This window comes from Diabrotica undecimpunctata, chromosome 5 (genome assembly GCF_040954645.1).
Source record: "Diabrotica undecimpunctata isolate CICGRU chromosome 5, icDiaUnde3, whole genome shotgun sequence".
NCBI lineage: Eukaryota > Metazoa > Arthropoda > Insecta > Coleoptera > Chrysomelidae > Diabrotica > Diabrotica undecimpunctata.
Genome location: NC_092807.1, coordinates 135,309,940 through 135,332,170, shown reverse-complemented (window position 1 = coordinate 135,332,170; position 22,231 = coordinate 135,309,940). Strand labels below are relative to the sequence as shown.

The following is a 22,231-nucleotide window of genomic DNA, read 5'->3' as shown; positions in this document are numbered from 1 at the left end:
CAAATGACAGTCATTGTATGTATATATATATATATATATATATATATATATATATATATATATATATATATATATATATATATATATATATATATATATATATATATATATATACAAAATATTATTTTGTTCAAAATACGTCAAAATTTAGTTTTATGTCTTTGTAAATAGCTTCTTGATATAAATACGTAGTCGAAACTAAACTAAGATCTAACTTCAAAGAATCAATCCAAAAGAAATAAAAATTAAAATAAACAAGGAATCTACGTCACGCTCCGCTCCCGCAACTCCTGTGGTAATGTCTGTTTTTTTCTTGTTCTGTTCTCAGCCACTCACCAGTATGAAGAAGTATATTGGGTTCTTTAATCTTTTTAATGACCTTTCATAATTATCCACTGTTTTTGTTCTGCAATATGATTTATTTTGTGTTCTTTATATTATATTCCTTAGTGGCCCTTCCTAGTGGACATCTCTTTGATTTCTTAATGTTCTTAGAATGGTTTTTTCCCTATAGGTTTATATTTTGAAGTAGAATTGTAAGCTACTTCTTAGAGTGATGTGGTAAAAGGTAATTTAAAGTTAAAACTGTTGAAAGGTTAAAATAATAAAAACTCTTATAATACAATTAATTTATTTTTCTATTTTACATATGCAGACAAAATATCACCACGCAATATTTTTGCATTTAGTTACAAATACAAATATAAGATACAATATTGTGCTCAGTACACCGAAATTAAACACATTCATTCCTTCATTGTCCGTTATCAAAATGCCCTTTAATACTCAAAATTAAATATCCCGTTCATAAATTAAAAAATGATCAGTTATACATTGTGTGTATTGCATTGAATTTTTAGAGGTATCTTTACTTTTAGTATGGCAACCTGAGAATATAGTAGATTTAAGGTTTTATAAGAGTTTGGAAACTGATAGGAACTCAGAATAAGTTACTACTGATTTAACCACAGAACTATAAACTAAGATGCAAAAAATTCGATCCATTTATATGTATAAAAATGTACTAAAAATATTTTAAAAATAATATATAATTTACACGCAGATTCCACTAAATCTCGGATAATGTATAACAATAAATGCTCACATTATATAACTGATCTAGCAAATTGCTTAGAAAACTGTTATTATATTAAGTATTTAATACTAGAGGTAACATTTTCCTAATTTGCGCATCTTGAAACTGAAAACAGCAATAACCACCTTTAAAATTTTTTGATGCTTAGTATGCGAAGAAGACAGATAAGCAACATATTTTTGGAATTAGTTATTAGTTCGCCCTTTAAAAAAATAAGACTAGCAAAATATTAAATACAAAAATTAAATAGATATTATACTGCATCTGTTTTTTTTACAAATTTCAAATTTCAAGCCATAATGATGAATATAGACTGAATAATATAGAGACATCATTGGAAATTGGATGAGGGTGGATTGGGTATACAGGATGTCCATAACCAATGGACCATACAGCAGCTGGAGAAATAACAGATTAAAATAGGTCGATTAACACAAACGTGAATTGGTAAAATATTTATTTTAAACAAAATACAAGGCATTTAGGATTGGTTATTATCATCGAAATTTCTTGCATCCTCTATGCATCTGTTGTCTGTTGAAGGAAAGTAGATCAAAGAACAGAGAAAAGGTTAGCATGCTTGAACACGCTGTAGAGATCCTCCTTGGTTTGGATCCATTTCCGGTGGCAATTAATGTGGAAGCCATAAAACAGGCACTCGCACTACATGAGGAGTACCATTTCAAAGAAGGTAACCTCAAAGGTAATCTGGAAAATCGCAGATCCACCTCTTTATTGAACATGGCAGCTGCAAGTGACCAGTCATCGACAAAAATGGTCTTGGACCATAAATATAATGTCCGTTTCCCAAGTAGAGAGGAATGGGCGGAAAGGGCAGTATGTGTTCGAGAGGACTCACAAAAATGATGGTCAAAAGGAAAAGATGGGTCAAAAATGTAGTGTGCGGTTAGGAGTAGTGGGGCCAAGGTTCAAAAGACAAGTATCCCTCGATTCTGAAGCCACCATTTTCCAAGCAGAAGTAGACGTCGTTCATATAGCAGTGGAACATATGCTAAACAAAAATGCCAAGCCGCATTAAAAGCACTGCAAAGTAATAGCTTCAAATCAAAAATGCTTTACGAGTGCCCTTAACCAGCTGGAGGACAAGAATAAGGTTGAATTTGTCTGGGTTCAAGAGCATGAAGGAATAGCAGGCAACGGACAAGCAAATCAGCAAGAGAAACTCGGGGCAACAAAACCTTTTGTAGGACAAACTCCCATGTTCGACTTTGACCAAAGTGATTATGAAGAGGTCATTACTAAACGGAGAAACCAAGAAATCAACATAACCCGGAATAAAACCAAGACTAAACCTGGGGTAAGAAGTTCCTTGGCCCTAACGAAAAGAGAAAGAAAGAAGTGCTGAATGTAAACAGAAGAGAGCTAAGACTCCTTTATGGTAGTGGAGTCCAGGAGATATCCATTACAGATATCAATTGAGTAAGATTGGACTGGTGGATGACGACACGCGCAGGTACTGTGGTAAAGATGTGGACCATATGAAACACATTATCACGAGATTCTCAATTGTAAGTCTAAAAGAAATGAAGCATCTTGAATTTTTCTTCATCCCAGTAGACTGGAATTACTGGAACTTAATACTATGGGCTTGATCGACTTCAATAAGGACATAGATCTCTCCTGAATTAAACAAGAGAGAGGCACAAAAGATCTCATTTGGTCGCAGTGCAGGAGGTTCCTACAAGAATCTCACCCTGGTCTTAACAATAACAGTCATCAAAATTTTGTAATAATTTGTAGACAATCACATAGAGGTTGTACTTATAGTATTAAACTAGATAGACCTTGTTTTACCCAATTAGGATTGTTTAACTAGCACCCTCTATGAGTAGATAATAATATCTTATCTTTTACGCCCTATATTTTGTTTACAATAAACATTTTACCACGGCTTATTAGTGTTAACCGAATTTAGTCTCTTATTCTTTCACTTACGTATGGTCCATTAGTTATGGGATACCCTGTATATAATTTTTAATAGAGTTTGTTTTTGATAAACTTTACAAAAAACAATATATATAAGGTAGATTTAAGCCTCTGATAAGTCTTCTTTCGTAAATACCAACTTTACACATTGGAAATTTTCCAAATAGCAAAGTTTGCCAGTTAGCAAGTTCGTTTGCACGATATTTACACCACAAGCTTCCAGCTTAAAACAATCGGTGCATACTACACATGTCTCGAGATAAAATAAACGCTATTATTAATTATTATGAGATATGCAAAATGTATCTTCGTCTCTCCGGTGAAACCACAGAAAGCATTCATCCAGTGGCGTATCTCCAAAGTGTTTTACTGCTAAATATTAGTTGGTTTTTTATACCACCCAGTCTTACGCCTGTCCTTTTTAAAATCTGCGAGAATTTATCATAATTGTCGTTTGCCGTACGTTTCCCTTTTTGCGTATTCATCATACTGAACTTTTTAATTGACTTCCATAAGCTGTTTTTACACTTGGAATGTCATGGTGCAAATATTTTATAGGTACGAAATACAAAGAGTATAGAGATCAAGATAAATATTATATTTTAAATGTTCTGCACAAAACAGAAATACATTATATAATTGTGTTGATTTAAAATCGTTTATAGATTAATCGTGTTATTGTTTTAATCATTTCTGTAAATCACTAGACTTTTTGAATTTATAATATATCGCAAACGTACATTCCTACGAATCTGTGAGGAGTATCGGCTTTGAACTTCTCTATACTTAATATCTTACTTACTGCCTTTTAAAATAACTCTTAAATGTTCACTGCCAGGGAAAAACCAATTATATATATATATATATATATATATATATATATATATATATATATTAATACATAAATGTTTATGCTATATTAAAAAGGTTTGACAACAAATTTGAATCGTGATGTGCACTACCAATAGTGCTCTTCGCAATTTAGTAAAATCTAGATGGAAAATAAATTTAACATTAACCAAAAACAAGTGATTAGGCTAAGAGAAAGACTAGTGATACAACTGTCCGATAAGGCCCAACTGTAACTAGTTAAGTAACCGAAGGTAATGTAACTATAGTCGATTCATTGAACTTGGGAAAATTTGGACAGTATATTTGTTGAAAACACAACAAAAAATTCCTAGCACTCAATAAAATTACTGTTGCAGACTTCTTTTATTAAAAAAAAAGTGAAACCATGAATAATTATTAAATAATTATATCCCGTTATAATGGGAGTGTATATTCAATAATTTCCATTATGGGATATTCCATATTAGGTACGCTTCATTTTTGAGAAGAAGTAAATGTTGATGCCTGACACTTTGGTTTTTTCCCCGTTTATTTTATGACCCATATTTTGTGCAGCCGTTAGGAAGGTGGAAACCACCTTTAAGTCATCGTGTGATCATCATCATCATCAACAACTAGCCTCTAACGTCCATTGCTGAACATAGGCCTCTCGCATGCTTTTCCACTTAGTCCAATTTTGCGCCATCTGAATCCAATTTGTAGCCACTTTTTGTTTGTCCATCTCGTTGGGGGTCGACCTCTATTTCTGTTAGCTTGTATTCGGGGTCTCCATTCCAAAATTCTTTTTGTCCACCGGTCATCAACTGATCTTGCTACATGACCTACCCAGTTCCACTTTAGTGTTGTTATCCTTTCAATAACGTCTGCTACTCCTGATCTTTTGCGTATAGTAGCATTGGGTATTCTATCACGTAGACAAATCCCTAACATTATCTCCCTTTCCGCAACTTGTAGTTTACTCACTGTTGTTCTTGTGAGTGTTAGGGTTTCTGTGCCATAGGTCATCACTGGCAAAATACACTGATTAAATACTTTTCTTTTTAGACACATTGGAATCTTAGACCTCAGAAGTTTTCTCAGTATTGCGAAAATGAAATAAAAACGTCGAATCATCCTGCATTTGGATACTTTAAGCCCCCATATAGCCAATCAAAAGTATCAATATTTTGAAAAACAAAACATTTTGTAATATAAACACTTTTTTATTAATCGTTACAATACGTGACATAAAATATGACATAATACACGCCTGCAACAAAAAAAGGGTCAAATGCCAATGTGGACTTAAGTGGCTTCCTATCTACTTATTTGGCTCAAGGTTGTTCGATCTAGAGTTTTCTGAGTACCAAAGTTTTGTATATTTTTGTATAAAGATATTCCGTTTTTTGGTTTATAACCCACCAATATGCTCATCAATACTGAAAGCAAAACCTATAATTTTGATAATCGTGGTTTAAATATTGCTTTGATTATGAGAGTCGTTTTTGGATATCCTGTAATTTTCGAACATTTGTTAGTTTTTAAAAGTCAATAGATTTTAACAAAAAAAATTAAAAACGTTCACGGTGATATTAACATTTTTATAGTTCTTTCACCGAAGACATCCGTTTGGCTTACATGTTTTAATTTATATAAATTAAATAATCAAGCATGTGAAAAAACCCATGGATCGAACAGATGAATAAGAGACAAAACATATATACACTATGACACTATTGGCCATTGGTGTAAGCCAACATAATTTATAAGTAAGGAAAAACCAAGAACTGTTATTGCTTTAATATTATTTGAGGAGTTCAGAAACCAAGGCTCCATATAAATTTAATACATGCACTTACTTACAGTACATTCAACCAACTTACACCTCTAAACGATTAACGGAAATCGCAGAAAATCTTTCATTGGACTAGGAACGAGAGAGACTGTTCGCTTTTAACGTTCTCGCGCAAAGACGACTAGATATGAACCAGGATCTCTATGTCTGCTTTATAGATTATCAAGAGGCTTTTGATAGAGTACGACATCAGAAACTCGTAAAACTGTTAAAAGAAAAGAATGTGTATAGTCGAGATATACGGGTTATTGTCAATCTGTACTGGAATCAAAAAGCAAAGGTTAGAATCGAAAATGTCGATACAGAAACTATAGAAATCAAAAGAGGTGTTAGACAGGGTTGCGTGCTGGCCCCATTGTTATTCAATCTGTACATCGAAGCTATTTTTAAGGAAGCAAGATCAGAGGAACAACAGGATCAATAAAAGGAAAAACTTGAACAACTAAGATTCGCAGACTAAACCGCGCTGTTTTTGCAGACCGTCTAGAAACACTGCAACACGTAGTAAATAGATTACATTAAGTCAGTATAAAATATGGACTACAAATGAACGTTAAGAAAACCAAGTGCATGATTACAACAAGGTGAACAAGGTACACATTGTGAAACAATGACCAAGGTAGAAAAATAAGGACACGCATTGTAATTGCAAGACAAGCATTTATAAAAATTAAAACAATGTTTGTTAATCGAGACCTTCCTCTGACGCTGAGGATAAGAGCCTTAAGATGCTACGTGTTCTCGACTTTGTTGTATGGAATGGAAGGCTGGACACTAAAAGTGGATAATATAGAGAAGTTGGAATCATTTGAGATGTACTATAGAAAGATTTTGAAAATATCATGGACCCAACGAGTTACAAATGCAGAAGTGTTAAGAAGGCTACAAAAGGATTGCGAGGATTGGATTGCACATCAAAACAAGAAAGCTAGAATACTTAGGTCACATTACAAGAGGTGCGAAATATGAGATATTAAAGCTCATGATGCAAGGTAAAATCAAGGGTAAAAGATCCATAGAAAGACGAAGAATTTCCTGGCTAAGAAACCTAAGAGGGTGGTATAGTTGCAGCTCAGTAGATCTATTCAGAGCAGCCGCCAATAAGATACGGATAGCTGTGATGATAGCCAACCTTCGATAGGAGTAGGAACTACAAGAAGAAGAATAACTTGATTCAGTTTCTACCTTATGAGCCTTCGATACACTATGAGTTTTACACAAAGTTAAATGCAGGGTAACAAATAAACAAAACGATGAGGATGATACTCTCGAATCTCTGCTTGAATCATATGATAAATAATCAATGTAAAATATTTAACATTAAAGATTTTTGTGTTTTGAACATTTTTATTACATCAGGTTACCTATATCTAAATATTAAGGCATTTTTTTTATTTGTTACAACCCTGTCCGGTCCTGTAAGAAAAATATACCTAAAAAATAAACATAACAAATAATCGATGCATATATTTCTTATCTATCTAACTCATATATTTTAGAGTTCTGTTTTCTTTTAGTAAAAATGAATAAAACTATTTCAAATTGAAATATCTCAATACTAACTTTTGGCACTGGACCTCTTGGCTTCTAACCCCTCAATTAATTATGATGGTATCCTGCTAATTGCGTACACACTTGCAGCTACAACCGTTCAAAAAAAGTAATATTCTACTAAAACATGCTCAAAGAATTGATGTTAAAAACGGTTTAGAGCATTTTTAGTACACTGTAAACTTTCTTAGAGTTGAAGATGTAATAAAGCAGAACTTTTGTGTAAATTAAAATTATAAAGAGCTTTGAATATGAAAAATATGGAGAAAAATTATTTGTATCGAATATATATGTATACTTTATTTATATGTACAAAATAATAAGTTGAATAATTTAGTAGATACAACAGCATTTCTTGTAAAGAACAATTTTGTTATTGTCTTAATCCCTTTGCAGTAATTAAAATAAAGCCAGTTTCAAACCGTAAAAAATATCACAATTGGAGCTCGCTTGATGATTCTGACAAAAGGCAGTAAGCAACAATGCTAAATAACTTGGACATCATTCAAGAAAAGTGTAAAAACAATTCACGAATAAAACTTTGAAATTAGAAAAACAAAACTTACTCAGTCGACTTTAACTACACTATATATCTTCCTAATAAACCAGAAACAGGCAAAGAAACCTATCGCCCCTGTCAAGAGGTTAAACAAAAACACCATAATGAGCGTATAGCCAAAATACAGAAAACCCGAAGCGGCGTCTTCTATTTGAAGCTTTGTGAAGAAATAATGACAGCAGTATAAGAAGAGATATATTGCTGTAAAACCGGAAGTTAAATACGATCTCCACCACCAATGGTAATCCTCGGCGCAAAGGTGGAAGTAACACAACAAAATGGTAGTTTCGGCGCACGTTATTACTAGAATGATAAAAACTAAAAATAGAAATCCGAACATATAGTACATCTGAGATGACCAGATGGATTTTAAAATGAAAAAGAGTTGAATAAATATGCATCCGAACGGTAAAACTCCTCCCATTATTATACTGGGTATCGGTTGAGTATAAACTGATTGTTCAGGTATCAATCTTGGGATTTGGTTGGTTCTTACTGGGTGCTCCAAAGCCTGTAACAAAAAATTCAATCAATTCGATCAATGATTCCACGGAGAGCAATGAAATAAAGGAAAACATTTATAAAATATATATATATATATATATATATATATATATATATATATACATACATACATACATACATATATACGAGCCCTAACAACTAAATGTTCGGACAAACGAAAATTTATTGAAAACGTTTATCTTCACGATCTTTCTTATTGAACCAAACAACAAGATCAATAATACATTAAACTCGATCATTAATAACAAAATATTAAAATGGCTCGGTCTTTATAAACTTTGAATTGCAGCGTTGGCGGCAAAATAAACGAAAATGTTGCATAGCATCGTGCCAACTAAATATTCGGGCAATTTAAGAAATTACTATTTTAATATGGTGTTACATCGTCATGCGTCTTTACAACAGCGGCAATTCTGTCTGGCATTGTTCGTACTAAGGATTTACACAAGTCAGTGTTAAAACTATCCCATAATTCACCTAATTTACTCTTGAAATCGCCGACGGTTCTCTGGGGATTATTACTCAATTTCTGTTTCATCTTATGACACAATCTCTCAATAACATTAAGGTTTGGACCTACTCTAAACCAATATCACTATAAACCAGTCATCAACGATCCATGAGAAATTTAATCAGCCGCTTCAATTGGGCAAGATCGAAGTCCTGAACCATCAATGATGATATTTCACTGTTTTCATATATTATCTTATTAAATAATGGTCTGTAAAAAACGCGGATTTTTTTTTCTCTTGGATTTTTCCAATATTATATTTTTTTCTGTTCTGTTTTTCTTGTTTATGATCCAATTTTCACCCCCATATGTCATAATACTTCTCACTAATGTTTTATAAATCTGTGTTTTTGCCTTCATATTTAGGTGTCTATCCCACCATACTGAGTTAAGTTGTCGGATTGCTGTTCTTGTTTGTCCTAATCTTTGTGTAATTTCTTCCTCTGTTGTTGTCTTTTTCATGATTATAAACCCCAAGTATTTGAATTTATCCTTTCCTTTGATTGTTACGTTGTCATCAATCTGTAGATCTTCTATGTCTTCTTCACTTGTAGATAGGTACTCTGTTTTCGCGAGATTAATATCTAGGCCAGTCTTGGTATATTCTTCTTGTAGTTTCTTTATCATGTAGCTGAGGTCGTCTTGGTCTTGTGCAATCACTACTTGATCGTCTGCAAAGCTTAACGTATATAGGTATTCGTGCCGTACCGGTACTTGCAGGGTTCCTAAAACTAAATTTAATGTTTGAAATTTTATTATTTATAAAGATACGGGGTGTCAAATCGAACACTGTTTCAAAATAAATCTTAACATAATCTTACATTGAGAGAATTCTCAAGAACTGTTCTATCGAGAACCGTTACAGGGCGTTATAGGGCGTTATATTTAAAATAAGGAAGTGTCAGTCAACTTCCGGTACATCCGGAAAGTGTAGAAGGCTGTAAATATTTTAGAATAATTGGGCATATCCAAAACCCCATATCATAAGTTTTCAGATATTAATTATGTCAAGTTTCTCTAAAACGTCTAATCACACCTCCTAGATTCTGAAGAATCACTATACATACATATATTATATATATATACAGTAAAACCTCCGTTAACCGAAATAATTAGGGGGGAGGCCGTTTCGGATAACAAGAATTTCGGTTAAAAATAACATTGTTTTTTATAATATTCTTGATCAAAGTATTGGTATTAAAAAATACTATGAGTTGATTTCGTAATGTTTTCTAATAAGTAAATCCAAAATAAAGTAATAAAATTAAGGAAAATGAACAAGTTTAACATGCTTTTTTAAAGAAATCTGCTTTTTTTTGTGTTTTCGTTTGACAACGATGTTTCTCTCTCCCTCCATCGTTAATTTGCAGAAGGTCATGAGTTTGCCTCATTCGATTGTTCGACGAAACGTAAAGCAATCTGAAAAGGACAAAACTTTATGTAATGACAACAAAAATTAAGAATCTAGTCGTGTCCCTAACTAATTAGGCCTACTGTATAAAATTCTTTCCTCTAAAGCATTGAAAATCTCGTCGACGGTCTTGTGCTGCCTGTTGCCTCTTGGGTCGTCATCTTCGTCATCTGATATGCTCAGGTTGTCTTGATAAAGAACCATATCAATGATGTCCTGGTCGATGAATTCACGTTCTGAGTCATCAGCTGCTAACCAGTCACGTATTCTTAGTTAATTTCGTCATGTCCCAGCAAATTTTTAATGAAAGGTTTAATTTCTTCTGTCGTTTTCTTACCATTTTCTTCTTCAGGATCGTCAATCAAAATCTTATCAAAAAGTTTGTTCCAGCATTTTTCCAAAGTTGAAGATGTGATCTTGGCCCATGACTCAGCTCATCAATAAAAATGTTTTATTGTTACAGATTTGAGAATTTCGGGAACACTTTTGAATTAATTCGTCTCCTGTAATAACAGATATCTTAAGAATGCTTCTCTATAATGTCTCTTGAATGTCTCTATGACTGCCTGGTCTAACGGCTGGATTAAGCTTGTGACATTCGGTGGCAAAAATCTGACAATTGTCTCCATTTTGTAGTGTAACGCTTCCGTGCTACAATAATATTACAAGGCCTGAATCGCTCACTGTCGGAAGAGAATTGGGCGGGGTTTTCATAAACATATAGAAACTATATCGTATTTTAAATCCAAGCACAATTAGATAATATGAAGTTATAATTTATTATTGGACGCCACCCCTGGTTTATCCTCGAAGGGGAAGAGCAAAAAAAAAATTAAGATTTATTGAAAGTTTACAAGAAAACTATTCTTTATTATTTCTTAGTAATGAACAAAAAGAAAACATTAAAAGTTACGTCATCCCAAAGGGATTCCAAAATATTATTTTATGTTAACATTATCATAAACAAAAAATCTTTGTATCGTATTAAATTAAGAATTGGTTATAAAGAAAATGAATGTATATATATATTAACCCCAAATTTCGAAATTTGTTTACATTGAAAATAATATAGTTATTTATCAACTAGGAACAATGAAGAAAATAAACCTTTAAATTAAATTAGAACACTTCACTATATTTTCATTTTTTTTTGAGTTCATAATCATTTCTGTTGTCTTGAAAGTAGGTATAATAAAAATTGGTACAACCTTAATCTGCTCTGTTTCTCTTCTTATTTAATCAGTCACCAAATAAACCATTGATTCAGCTACGTACTATATCAAATCACCACCATCCTAGATAAGAGGGGTTAGGGATTCCATAAAAAGATACTGCTACTGGGCCATGATCTGGAATAACTCCATAGCAATACTATCTTGCGACGAGTATTAGAAATATAATATCAGCATTATAGCCTCTCCAATGAGGGTCTAAAAAAATAAATATCTATCTGAAATATGGACAAGAAAAGGATTTATTTGCTTACCTCTGAATTGAGACCCACTTTGGAAACACGTCTTAACGGTTGGACGGTCTTAACAGAAAAGAGCGAAGCGCTATCATGGCGCCTGAATCTGGAAATTGGGCGTGAGTGACAAGTTGAAAAATATGCTCATCTACCGGATATATTTGGGAATTACAGAAGAATCCTTGAGTCGGCTACAGGTAGGTACTTGACAGATAGATGGGGCTATTAGTTTTATTAAAAAAAAATATAATCGAAATATATAATGAGTTTCTTTTAAATCTTTTGAAACGGTTACACAGCCCTCCCCACGATTTCAACTGGGTACCAGCGTGGAATCGGACTAGGCATGGTGGCACACCATACTAACCTTTTCAAAAGTGGGAATAGATATACGGAGAGGTAAGACAAACAGAATGGACAAATGTAGCTACAATCTGGACTCACAGAATCCTTCTTTCACAACTCACGTGGGAACAATTCAAAGATTTCAGAACAAAGTGAAACAGAACGCATAGAATATTTATGACTCAACTATAAAAATGTAAACAAAAAAAAATTGCATTCTCACTCTCAAAATGCATAGGGTATTTCACCTATAACCAATATCATGAACAAAGCGGAATAAAACAAAACATATCTACAAATCATTATTTGAGACCAAATGCTCGCATTCAATCGAAACAACATAATTAAGATATTATTATTTGAAATTTCATAAGTAATATATAGCAAAACATACTAGTGTTGTCACCAAGATACAAAACAGATAATTTACTGCATAGTCGTTATGAGACCTAACACAATAAAACACAAAAAAAATAATGTTATCGTTTGATCGGAAGCGTAGAGTCTTTCATCTATGACTTAATCCACGAATAACATAAGAATAATAATACAATCGTATCATTAACGCCATAAGATACAAAATACAAATGTGTCATCGTTTGTTCGGAAGCATAGAGTCTTTCATCTATGACTTAATCCACGAATAACATAAGGTAATAACGCAGCGCGTCATTATAGACACATTTAGAAATGCACAAATAAAAGGAAAGAGTTACTAATAGTTCAAAATTGGGTACATTAAAGTTCTACAAAGACAAGCCTTAATAAGTTTACTGGGAAAGGTAGACATCAGAATTTCTGCAAGACACATCTATATTTAGAAACAAAAAAAGGCTGATGTTTAGTTATTAGTATGACAACTAGAATTTGTGATAACTAACGTGTATCATCCGCCTATAATAGGGACAACATTGGTAGGTCAACTTCGGGTAGGGTCAACTTCGGGTAGGGTCTAAATAATTCTAGATTACATAACTAAACAGGTATTGGAGAACTAAAAAAAGTTTCCTGACGCGGGAGGCTGTTATTCTAGATTTATTACTGAAATACAATTATGAATGGCTTATCATTCCGACGAGTCAACTAGCGGGAATCCGCTTACTTCATCCCTAGCCTTCCTCAGTGTCTGGCCATTCAGAATATAGGATGTTAGACAGCAATAATCTTTTCAAACATTATTTTGGGGGGTTTCGAATAGAGAGTCGAAATTCGAAGGTCTTCACACTAAGAGTAAAACTTAGGCAAAATGAACAGATACTATAATGAACTATCATTGGTAACTAGACAGAGGAATCTTGATATCTTTGGTATAGATACCAAAAAAAATTACTTGGATTTATAAATCCGTAAAATAAGATAAATTGAATTTTGTATCCACTTGAAGACAACTAAAGGTATGTACAATTTATTGTAATATAAACTAACATAAGCATAAAAATATCACATTCTACCAAGGCATTCTAAAAATAAAATGAGATTAAATTTTGCAAACACCCTTAAAATCAATATAGGTTCTTGGTCGGGGTAGCACAAACTCAAGATCTCGATCAATACAAACTAGAGAGAGAATAATACCGAAGTAGAATAAGATAAGATAAAAATAAAATTTATGTCGAAAAGAAATATGACATATATACATATATATAGACATACTGAACACAATAAATGATCAATATTATAATAATAAAAAGTAAAACAGTTCAACGAACTGGGGTGCGAGCCAAACTGAGTTGCTCTGGAGATCGACGTGCGGAGTCTCCTACACTACTTCCAGAGGCTCGTCTCTTTGCGACAACATCTGAGATACACAAAATTATTAATTGGAATAGGGATAGGTCCACTAATCCACTTGACTATAGCAGGATGCTCCCTGACTAATAGTCAACACCACCGACATAAAACAAGGGTTGTCGAGACAGCTCAAAAAAAAATTGAAACGTGTCAACTTCCTGAAGGGAAAGAAGCACTAAGGGACATATTTGCCGAAGCAAAGTGGTATTCAATGTACTAAGTACTAGGGTATCAGTGCTGTACTGACCCCACGCCAAAAAAAATTTGGAAAGGAAACGAATCCTCTCCAGGATAAAGTTCGCGTTAGCGCAACTCTTCCTGTACACGGGCCACGGAGGGGTTGAATAGTCGCTGGAGAATGTAGCAAAGATTAAGTACGCAAGGCGCAAAGGAAATCAACTAAAAAAATTAAAAATTAAGAATGGACTTAACATTTTAGAAGAAAGGCAGGATGGCCAATAGTTCCATAAGAATATCCTCTGGGATTGATCACAGTGGAAAATTTCCAAGCAAGAAGACTGGCAAAAGGACAAAAGAAGAAAATAAATCCAAACCGTTAATACACAATCTTGGAGAAGAAGAAAGAAAATGGGTATATGGCATACAAACCATAATCGCTACACAAATAGTTCAGTCTAAAACTGATATTTCCAAAAGAAACAAAAAAAAATCGTAAGAGTCTTCCACGAAACAAAAACTTACGATAAGACTTAAAAGGAACGGAAGAATCATTACAATCTTCCAAAGAAATAGAAAAATATTACAGTCCATCGTCAATAATAAAAAAATCATGATGTTGGATGTAACACACCACAACAATAAAAAAAGGTTGAACAGTAAAACATTTTTGACACCTAATTGAATTCAATATGGTCGTCATACAAATCACAAAGAAATGTTTACCATTCTTTAGCAGAACTCCAACAGAGTCAAAATAATATAAACTTTTAATTCTCAGTGGGTCATTTAACGGTAGTACCAGAACTATCTCAATTGTTAAACAAACGTGGTCTTAACGTCGACATAAAGATAAAAGATAAATTCACAATAGGCGGCAGCGGGTTGTTTCACCTCTGTATATACAAAGAGTCACAATAGACAACAGTAAACTACTCCAACCTCACTTGTACCGTATCATGAACACAAGATAATAAATGAAAGCTTTTGAGCCTTAGCTAAAAAGTCTAATATCAAAGCAAAAAGGTATATGTGGTCTAGTAAACTATATTAGAAAACCACAAAAATGTCAACGACAAAAAAAAGAAAGCTGCTGCGTATACAACAGTCTGACATCCACACAAATAACTCAAGATACAATAATACAGGTCACGTGCCTGTACGTCCTACAGGACATCTCGAGAAAAGAAAAAGGTAAAACCACAAATAACAATAAATTCCAGTACCAAAAACATACTTCTACTACATTTGACCACACAAAGACATAAAATTAACATAACAGAAGGAAAATAACAATATTTCCTCTCTATATTCTCAACAAAGACGCCTTAGGCAGAGAGAAACGAAGTCATATCATTACTTCCTTATACATTCAAAACAAAAGAACCATGGACTGTAAAATATAGAAAGCATTTTCCTTTTCAGGAAATAAAATTTTCTTTTCAAAGTATGAAAAAGTTAAACTATGAAAAGATAAATTTTTAAAATAAACGAAAGACAAATTAAAAAGAAAATTTAACAGATAACAGACTAGACATTAAAAAAACATCCTAATATCAAAGAACTCAACTTCAAATCCTCGCAAAAAAATATTTCGCGTAAGTATTCTGCAAAAATCCAGATAACACATTTTAAAATTACGTAGGTCGGGACAGCCTGTATATAGGTATAATTCCCATATGTTTGCTGCGAATAAAAACCATGAATCAAGATCAAGAAATAAAATTCACTTAATTGATTTTTCAAATACCGAACGCTAAGAGCCATTTCGTTTATTTAAAATAAACACATTGAGGAATATAATTATTATGGTTCTATCAACAAATAAGACTGAACTGCAAAGAAAGCCATCGTTTAGATACGAATTAATTTATGGACATAAACAAAATTTTACTAACATGGAATGTTTATTCTAGACGAGTCTGGGAATACACCGCATTAAGAATACCGACAAAAAGAAATTAAGCAGTGAATGTTTACATCACATCATTCCAAATACGTTTTATTTTGATCTCAGAAAGTAGACGGAAATATTTCTACGTAATTTTACGAAGACTAAAAACGAATACATATAAATACTTTACAGAAAAAATTCTAAACTGATTAAACAAAAATTGGGTAAAAGCAAATACACAAACAACTTGAGTCTAAAATACGAAATGTAAACAGAAATCATAAACATATTACGTTGTTTTTATAATGAAGATACACGCTCCACGATTGGCGCGCCATTTATGTAACGCTTCCGTGCTACAATAATATTACAAGGCCTGAATCGCTCACTGTCGGAAGAGAATTGGGCGGGGTTTTCATAAACATATAGAAACTATATCGTATTTTAAATCCAAGCACAATTAGATAATATGAAGTTATAATTTATTATTGGACGCCACCCCTGGTTTATCCTCGAAGGGGAAGAGCAAAAAAAAAATTAAGATTTATTGAAAGTTTACAAGAAAACTATTCTTTATTATTTCTTAGTAATGAACAAAAAGAAAACATTAAAAGTTACGTCATCCCAAAGGGATTCCAAAATATTATTTTATGTTAACATTATCATAAACAAAAAATCTTTGTATCGTATTAAATTAAGAATTGGTTATAAAGAAAATGAATGTATATATATATTAACCCCAAATTTCGAAATTTGTTTACATTGAAAATAATATAGTTATTTATCAACTAGGAACAATGAAGAAAATAAACCTTTAAATTAAATTAGAACACTTCACTATATTTTCATTTTTTTTTGAGTTCATAATCATTTCTGTTGTCTTGAAAGTAGGTATAATAAAAATTGGTACAACCTTAATCTGCTCTGTTTCTCTTCTTATTTAATCAGTCACCAAATAAACCATTGATTCAGCTACGTACTATATCAAATCACCACCATCCTAGATAAGAGGGGTTAGGGATTCCATAAAAAGATACTGCTACTGGGCCATGATCTGGAATAACTCCATAGCAATACTATCTTGCGACGAGTATTAGAAATATAATATCAGCATTATAGCCTCTCCAATGAGGGTCTAAAAAAATAAATATCTATCTGAAATATGGACAAGAAAAGGATTTATTTGCTTACCTCTGAATTGAGACCCACTTTGGAAACACGTCTTAACGGTTGGACGGTCTTAACAGAAAAGAGCGAAGCGCTATCATGGCGCCTGAATCTGGAAATTGGGCGTGAGTGACAAGTTGAAAAATATGCTCATCTACCGGATATATTTGGGAATTACAGAAGAATCCTTGAGTCGGCTACAGGTAGGTACTTGACAGATAGATGGGGCTATTAGTTTTATTAAAAAAAAATATAATCGAAATATATAATGAGTTTCTTTTAAATCTTTTGAAACGGTTACAGTAGATTTTGAAGGTTAGGGCGCATTGTCAACAAGCAACAATGCTTTGATGGGAAGGTTTTTTGATTTTAAAAAGGATTTTACACTTGAGACGAATTCATTTTCAAACCATTCTAAAAATAAAGTGGTCGACATCCATGAACTTTTTTGGCTTCTATACCTTAAAATGCCTTTTCGGAAATATCTTTTAGAGCTCTTGGTTTTTATGATTTCCCAACACACATAGACATCAATCGGTGAGTGAAATTAACGGAATTGTTTACGTTTTGCGACAAATATTTACTTTTTATTGACGAAATTATTGAAACTGTCAGCCGTTTCGGTTAAACGATGTTTCGGTTAAAAAGGTTTCGGTTAAGGGAGGTTTTACTGTATATATATATATATATATATATATATATATATATATACATTAGTAATAATAAATAATTAAATACATACCCTTTTCCTGAACCCGAAGAAAGCACCAACAAAAGTAAGTGGTACTGACACTAGCCACCAGAGGGCTAATAATCCCACTAAAGTACTAAATGGCACAGCAGCTGAACTATCCTTAGCCCAAAGTACCACATTCATGACGAAAAAGAGTCCAAAAACAATTCTGAAATTAAAAGTAGTTATGTAATAAAACATTCATTTGAATAGATATAATAAAATTTTTGAGACGAATCAAATACTGTAACGTATTTGTCATTTTCCATGTCATGGCTCATTGGTTTTTTAATATGAACCAACAAACCCCCTCTCAGTAGTATAGGCATGTCAACTTTTTATTATAAAATAAAATTTGAGAATTATACTTTCAACCTAAGTCGTCAAAAAACTGATATGTACAATTCTTAATTGAATACACTTATATATGTAAAGCAATAAATACTTTGGACTGTTAAACTTACCCAGGTGCTAACATTGAAGTCAACAAAACATTTGATTTCCATTTTTCTCCACCGAAACTTTTATAAATCCTCGCAGAAACATAACCGGCAGGCGATCCTAAGAGTACATATAATACCATGGCACATGTCATAAGAGCTCCTCTGTTAGCTGGACTAAGGAATCCCAGACAAGCAAAAGCTAGTGTTACTAATGACATGAAGAATACTTGAACACCAGATCCAAGGAGCACTGAAAGGAGCATCCCCTTACGTGGTGGTCGGAAGACATCTCCGTGGACAAGTTTCCAACCAAACTCCTCCTAAAAAATAAAAGTTTGTCATACATGTATTTCTGGATTACGTAGGATTGTATCTTTCTCACAAAACTTTGCATCGATTGGTCGTTCCGTTTTTATATTTAATCAATAGAGCTTATTAAAGTACACAGTAAAATTGGCGCCAGTGAACAGCCGACCTAAGTTCTACCTTAGTCTTATATTAACCTTTTAATTCTATGAAATATTGGATTCGCGTTCCATTAAAGTTATGAATCGATGTAAATATTCTAGTATATAGTATGCTCTAGGAAGAATTACTATAACTATTTAAACTGTTTTTATGACAGAGTCACTCAAGTCAGGTAATGCCACATACAAAGCCTCGTCTGTCAATGCCCTTTTACAAGATTCTCGCTCTACTATTGCCATTTCACTACGAGCTAACACAACAGCCATCTTCCGTCTAATTTTTTGTTTTGTTGAATATGGATGAGTATATTTTGGAATAAATTTATAGACAGTTGCTGCTGGTTTTCAATGGAAGTTCAGCCACAATTTTATCCCTTATGCCTTTGAGAGCATATGAAAGAAGAAATCAAGGAAGCTAAAATATGTAAAAACTGTGGAGTTTCCTTGGGAAATAAGCGAGAAAATTGAATTTTCTTTGGTAAAGAAAATGGCATAAGCTGCGACGATTTTTTACCTTACGAATGGATAGATTCTATTTTTTTAAAATTTGGCATAGGGGCTACTGGTGCTCTAAGGGTGTTAATTATGCCCTAAACCTGTAAGGTTAATAGATCAGTGTCCGTGATTTCCTCCTTTACGTCACTTAAACATTTGTCAGTTTTCACGAGAGGAAACCTACAAAAAAAGGCCTAACGGCAGGTCGTGAATACGAAAAATTTCCGAAAATAAGGAAAATTCGATTTTTAGAAAAACGAACAGAGTTCAACTGTAAATTTAATTTTCTTTTTGCTTTTTCATATGACATTTTCAGAACACAAAAAGGCATAATAAGGGATAAAATTGTGGTTGAACTTCGTATTGAACTCTAAGTCTATTATTAGAAATCTATCTTTCAAAATAGATTTTAATATAGATAATAGCATATAATAAATACACTTGTGAGCAAAAAATTGACTCACCTGATGAATTGTAGTTTATGCTTACTAATTTTATGAATTAAAACAACTAATGCAAAATATATTGTCTATTATAGAACTTCCAAAAAATAATTGTTTTATGCAAATTGGTAATGTGTTGTAAAATTTGCGTACTTCTCTATGGTACAAGGAATGCAGCAAACATTTTAACGAGCATGTTCTACACAATGTAGACCTCTCTGAATTTGCCGGTGGTCGTCTCAGTCACTTTTCAAACGTTGACGTGTGTGTACACTTCGAAGTGCAGTAAGTGAATATTTTACAAATGGATACTTCACCAGTGAAGGCGACCCAGGTAATTGCATTATTATAAGAGGTCTATAGTCATAGGATTGTGGCCCGTCACCTACTTATAACGCATTCTGTAGTCTCAAGGGCTTACCGTCGATACCAGGAAAACGGTAGCTACAGTGGAAGACCAGGTTCGGGTCAGCGAGGTGTAACAACAGAGGGACGATCGATTCATTGTCCTGAGTGCCTTGCGGAATAGGCACACGACAGGAGTTGAGCTTCAACAATCCTTGAGGAATGTACGAGGTGTCACTGTCACTAAGTGGATGGTTAGGAGAAGGCTTAAGGCTGCCACTTTGACTATCAGACGAGCTAACACGTGGCAAAAAGTGAACGCACGTCAGAAAAAAACTCAATTTCAGTTTGCCACAGAATACATCAATTGGGACCTTGGCTAAAGGAACAGAGTTTTATTCTCTGATGAGAGTCGAATGTGCTTGTATGACAATGATAAAGTAGATGTGTCTATCGGAGAACGATTTGCCCAGTACTACAGTGTAGAAACAGTGAAACAGTGAGCTATGGAGGTTGTTCGTGTATGTTTTGGGGTGATATATCTTTAGAAGGAAAAGCAGAGCTTATGTTCGTGCCCTATATTTTGCCATAGTTAAACTAATTCCTAACGAAATGTAAAAACTGTACTTACAAGTTTTCCGCAATATGTGCAGTAAACCCATTGTCCAAATATAATTTTTTGGAAGGTTTAATCTAAATAGAAACACTGTTCACTTAAGTTTGATAAAAATTTCAGTCAGGCACAAAATAATGCTTGCCGGCCAACCAGTTGAAACATTCACAGGTAATAAAGTAATAAAATTAAAATAAAATTTCATGAAATTATGGGACAACGATGGTTTGAAACTTTTGAAATGTGTTCAAATATGACTCGGATTGGAAAGTCGACCATCTACAGACATACTTGAAGAGAAGAATGGAACCATTTAGCAACCAAAAAATACATTTCTTGTACTTTAAGAACGAAATTCTGGATTATAAGATTTTGCTTACAGTAAAAGAAGATATTACTGAAATAAAAAGAGATAGACTTGGAAAACTTAATAGATGAAATTATATATTACTGTATGAGACAAAATTGTGGTGCTGGAGACGAATGCTACGCGTCTCGTGGACGGAGCACAGATCCAATCAGTCGATTCTCGAAGAGCTAAACATTCAGACCAGACTCTCCTCTCAGTGTCTTGCAAAGGTTTTAAAGTTTTTTGGCCACATTGCGAGAAGAGACAATGACAACTTAGAAAGACTAATTGTGTGCGGAAACGTAGAAGGACGTAGAGGCAGAGGACGCTCACCTATCCGATAGTCAGATCAAGTACAGAAAGCCACTGGAGAGACGTTTTCCGAGTCCATGAGAGCAGCCCAAAATCGCAAGAGATGGAGAGAATTGACAGCCCGCATTGTAGGAAATCACGATCCTCAGCAATGAGGAAACGACAAGAGAGAGAGACAAAATTGATGAAAAATAAGAAATTTGTGCAATCTCAATAAGAAATTATACTATGTGGACGAAGAGACAAATTTGAGCGGCGGATATAAAGAAAGCTTGTGTAATAACTATCCGTCAATACCAAATAAAGTGTAAATCATCATCATGATCAATAATCATCAAGGCACGTGTATTTATTAAGTGTTATATTTAACACCAATCATGTTATCAATTTTAATAAAACTATTGTTCTGAATCTATTTTATTGTGGCACCTTAAGGCAATTACTATTTTCATTGGGAATAAGCAACAATGTAAGTTTAAAATAGTTTATTTTTGATGTTTCAATTTCCACTTAAGAAATCGTTTTCAAAATACCAACGATTTCTATAGTAGAAATCGAAAAGTCAAAAATAAACTTATTTTAAACTTAAATTGTGTTTTATTCCCAATAAAAATAGTAATTGCTTTAATAAAAATGTAGTAAAATAATCAAAAATTGATGAAATCTTTCTGAATACCTTGATGAAAAAATTGTTTGTGTACTGATTTCTTATTTTACGCATATTATCAGTATAATGTAAATAAAAAAAAATTCAAGCATATAAGTCCAATTTTCACTTATTTTACAGAACTGTACTCATGAAAAAAATATCTGTTTTTAAATATATATTTAGTTATATTTAGTTATATATTATATTTAGTCGCACCTGTGACAGAAACTGAAATTATGGATATAACTAAAAAT

General features: G+C 33.1%; 1 protein-coding gene across 1 annotated transcript in view; it reads right to left on the bottom strand.

The window, feature by feature from the left end:
* Positions 1-1,376: 1,376 nt before the first annotated feature.
* Positions 1,377-22,231, bottom strand: part of TM9SF2 (transmembrane 9 superfamily protein member 2) — a 31,327-nt gene continuing 10,472 nt past the window's right edge. Inside the window, exons 4-6 of the mRNA XM_072532765.1 lie at positions 18,326-18,624; positions 17,871-18,030; positions 1,377-8,350 (exon numbers count right to left, since the gene is read on the bottom strand). Of these exons, the coding sequence (XP_072388866.1) occupies positions 7,847-8,350; positions 17,871-18,030; positions 18,326-18,624 (963 nt within the window). The 3' untranslated portion in view covers positions 1,377-7,846. The remainder of the gene's footprint in view (positions 8,351-17,870; positions 18,031-18,325; positions 18,625-22,231) is intronic.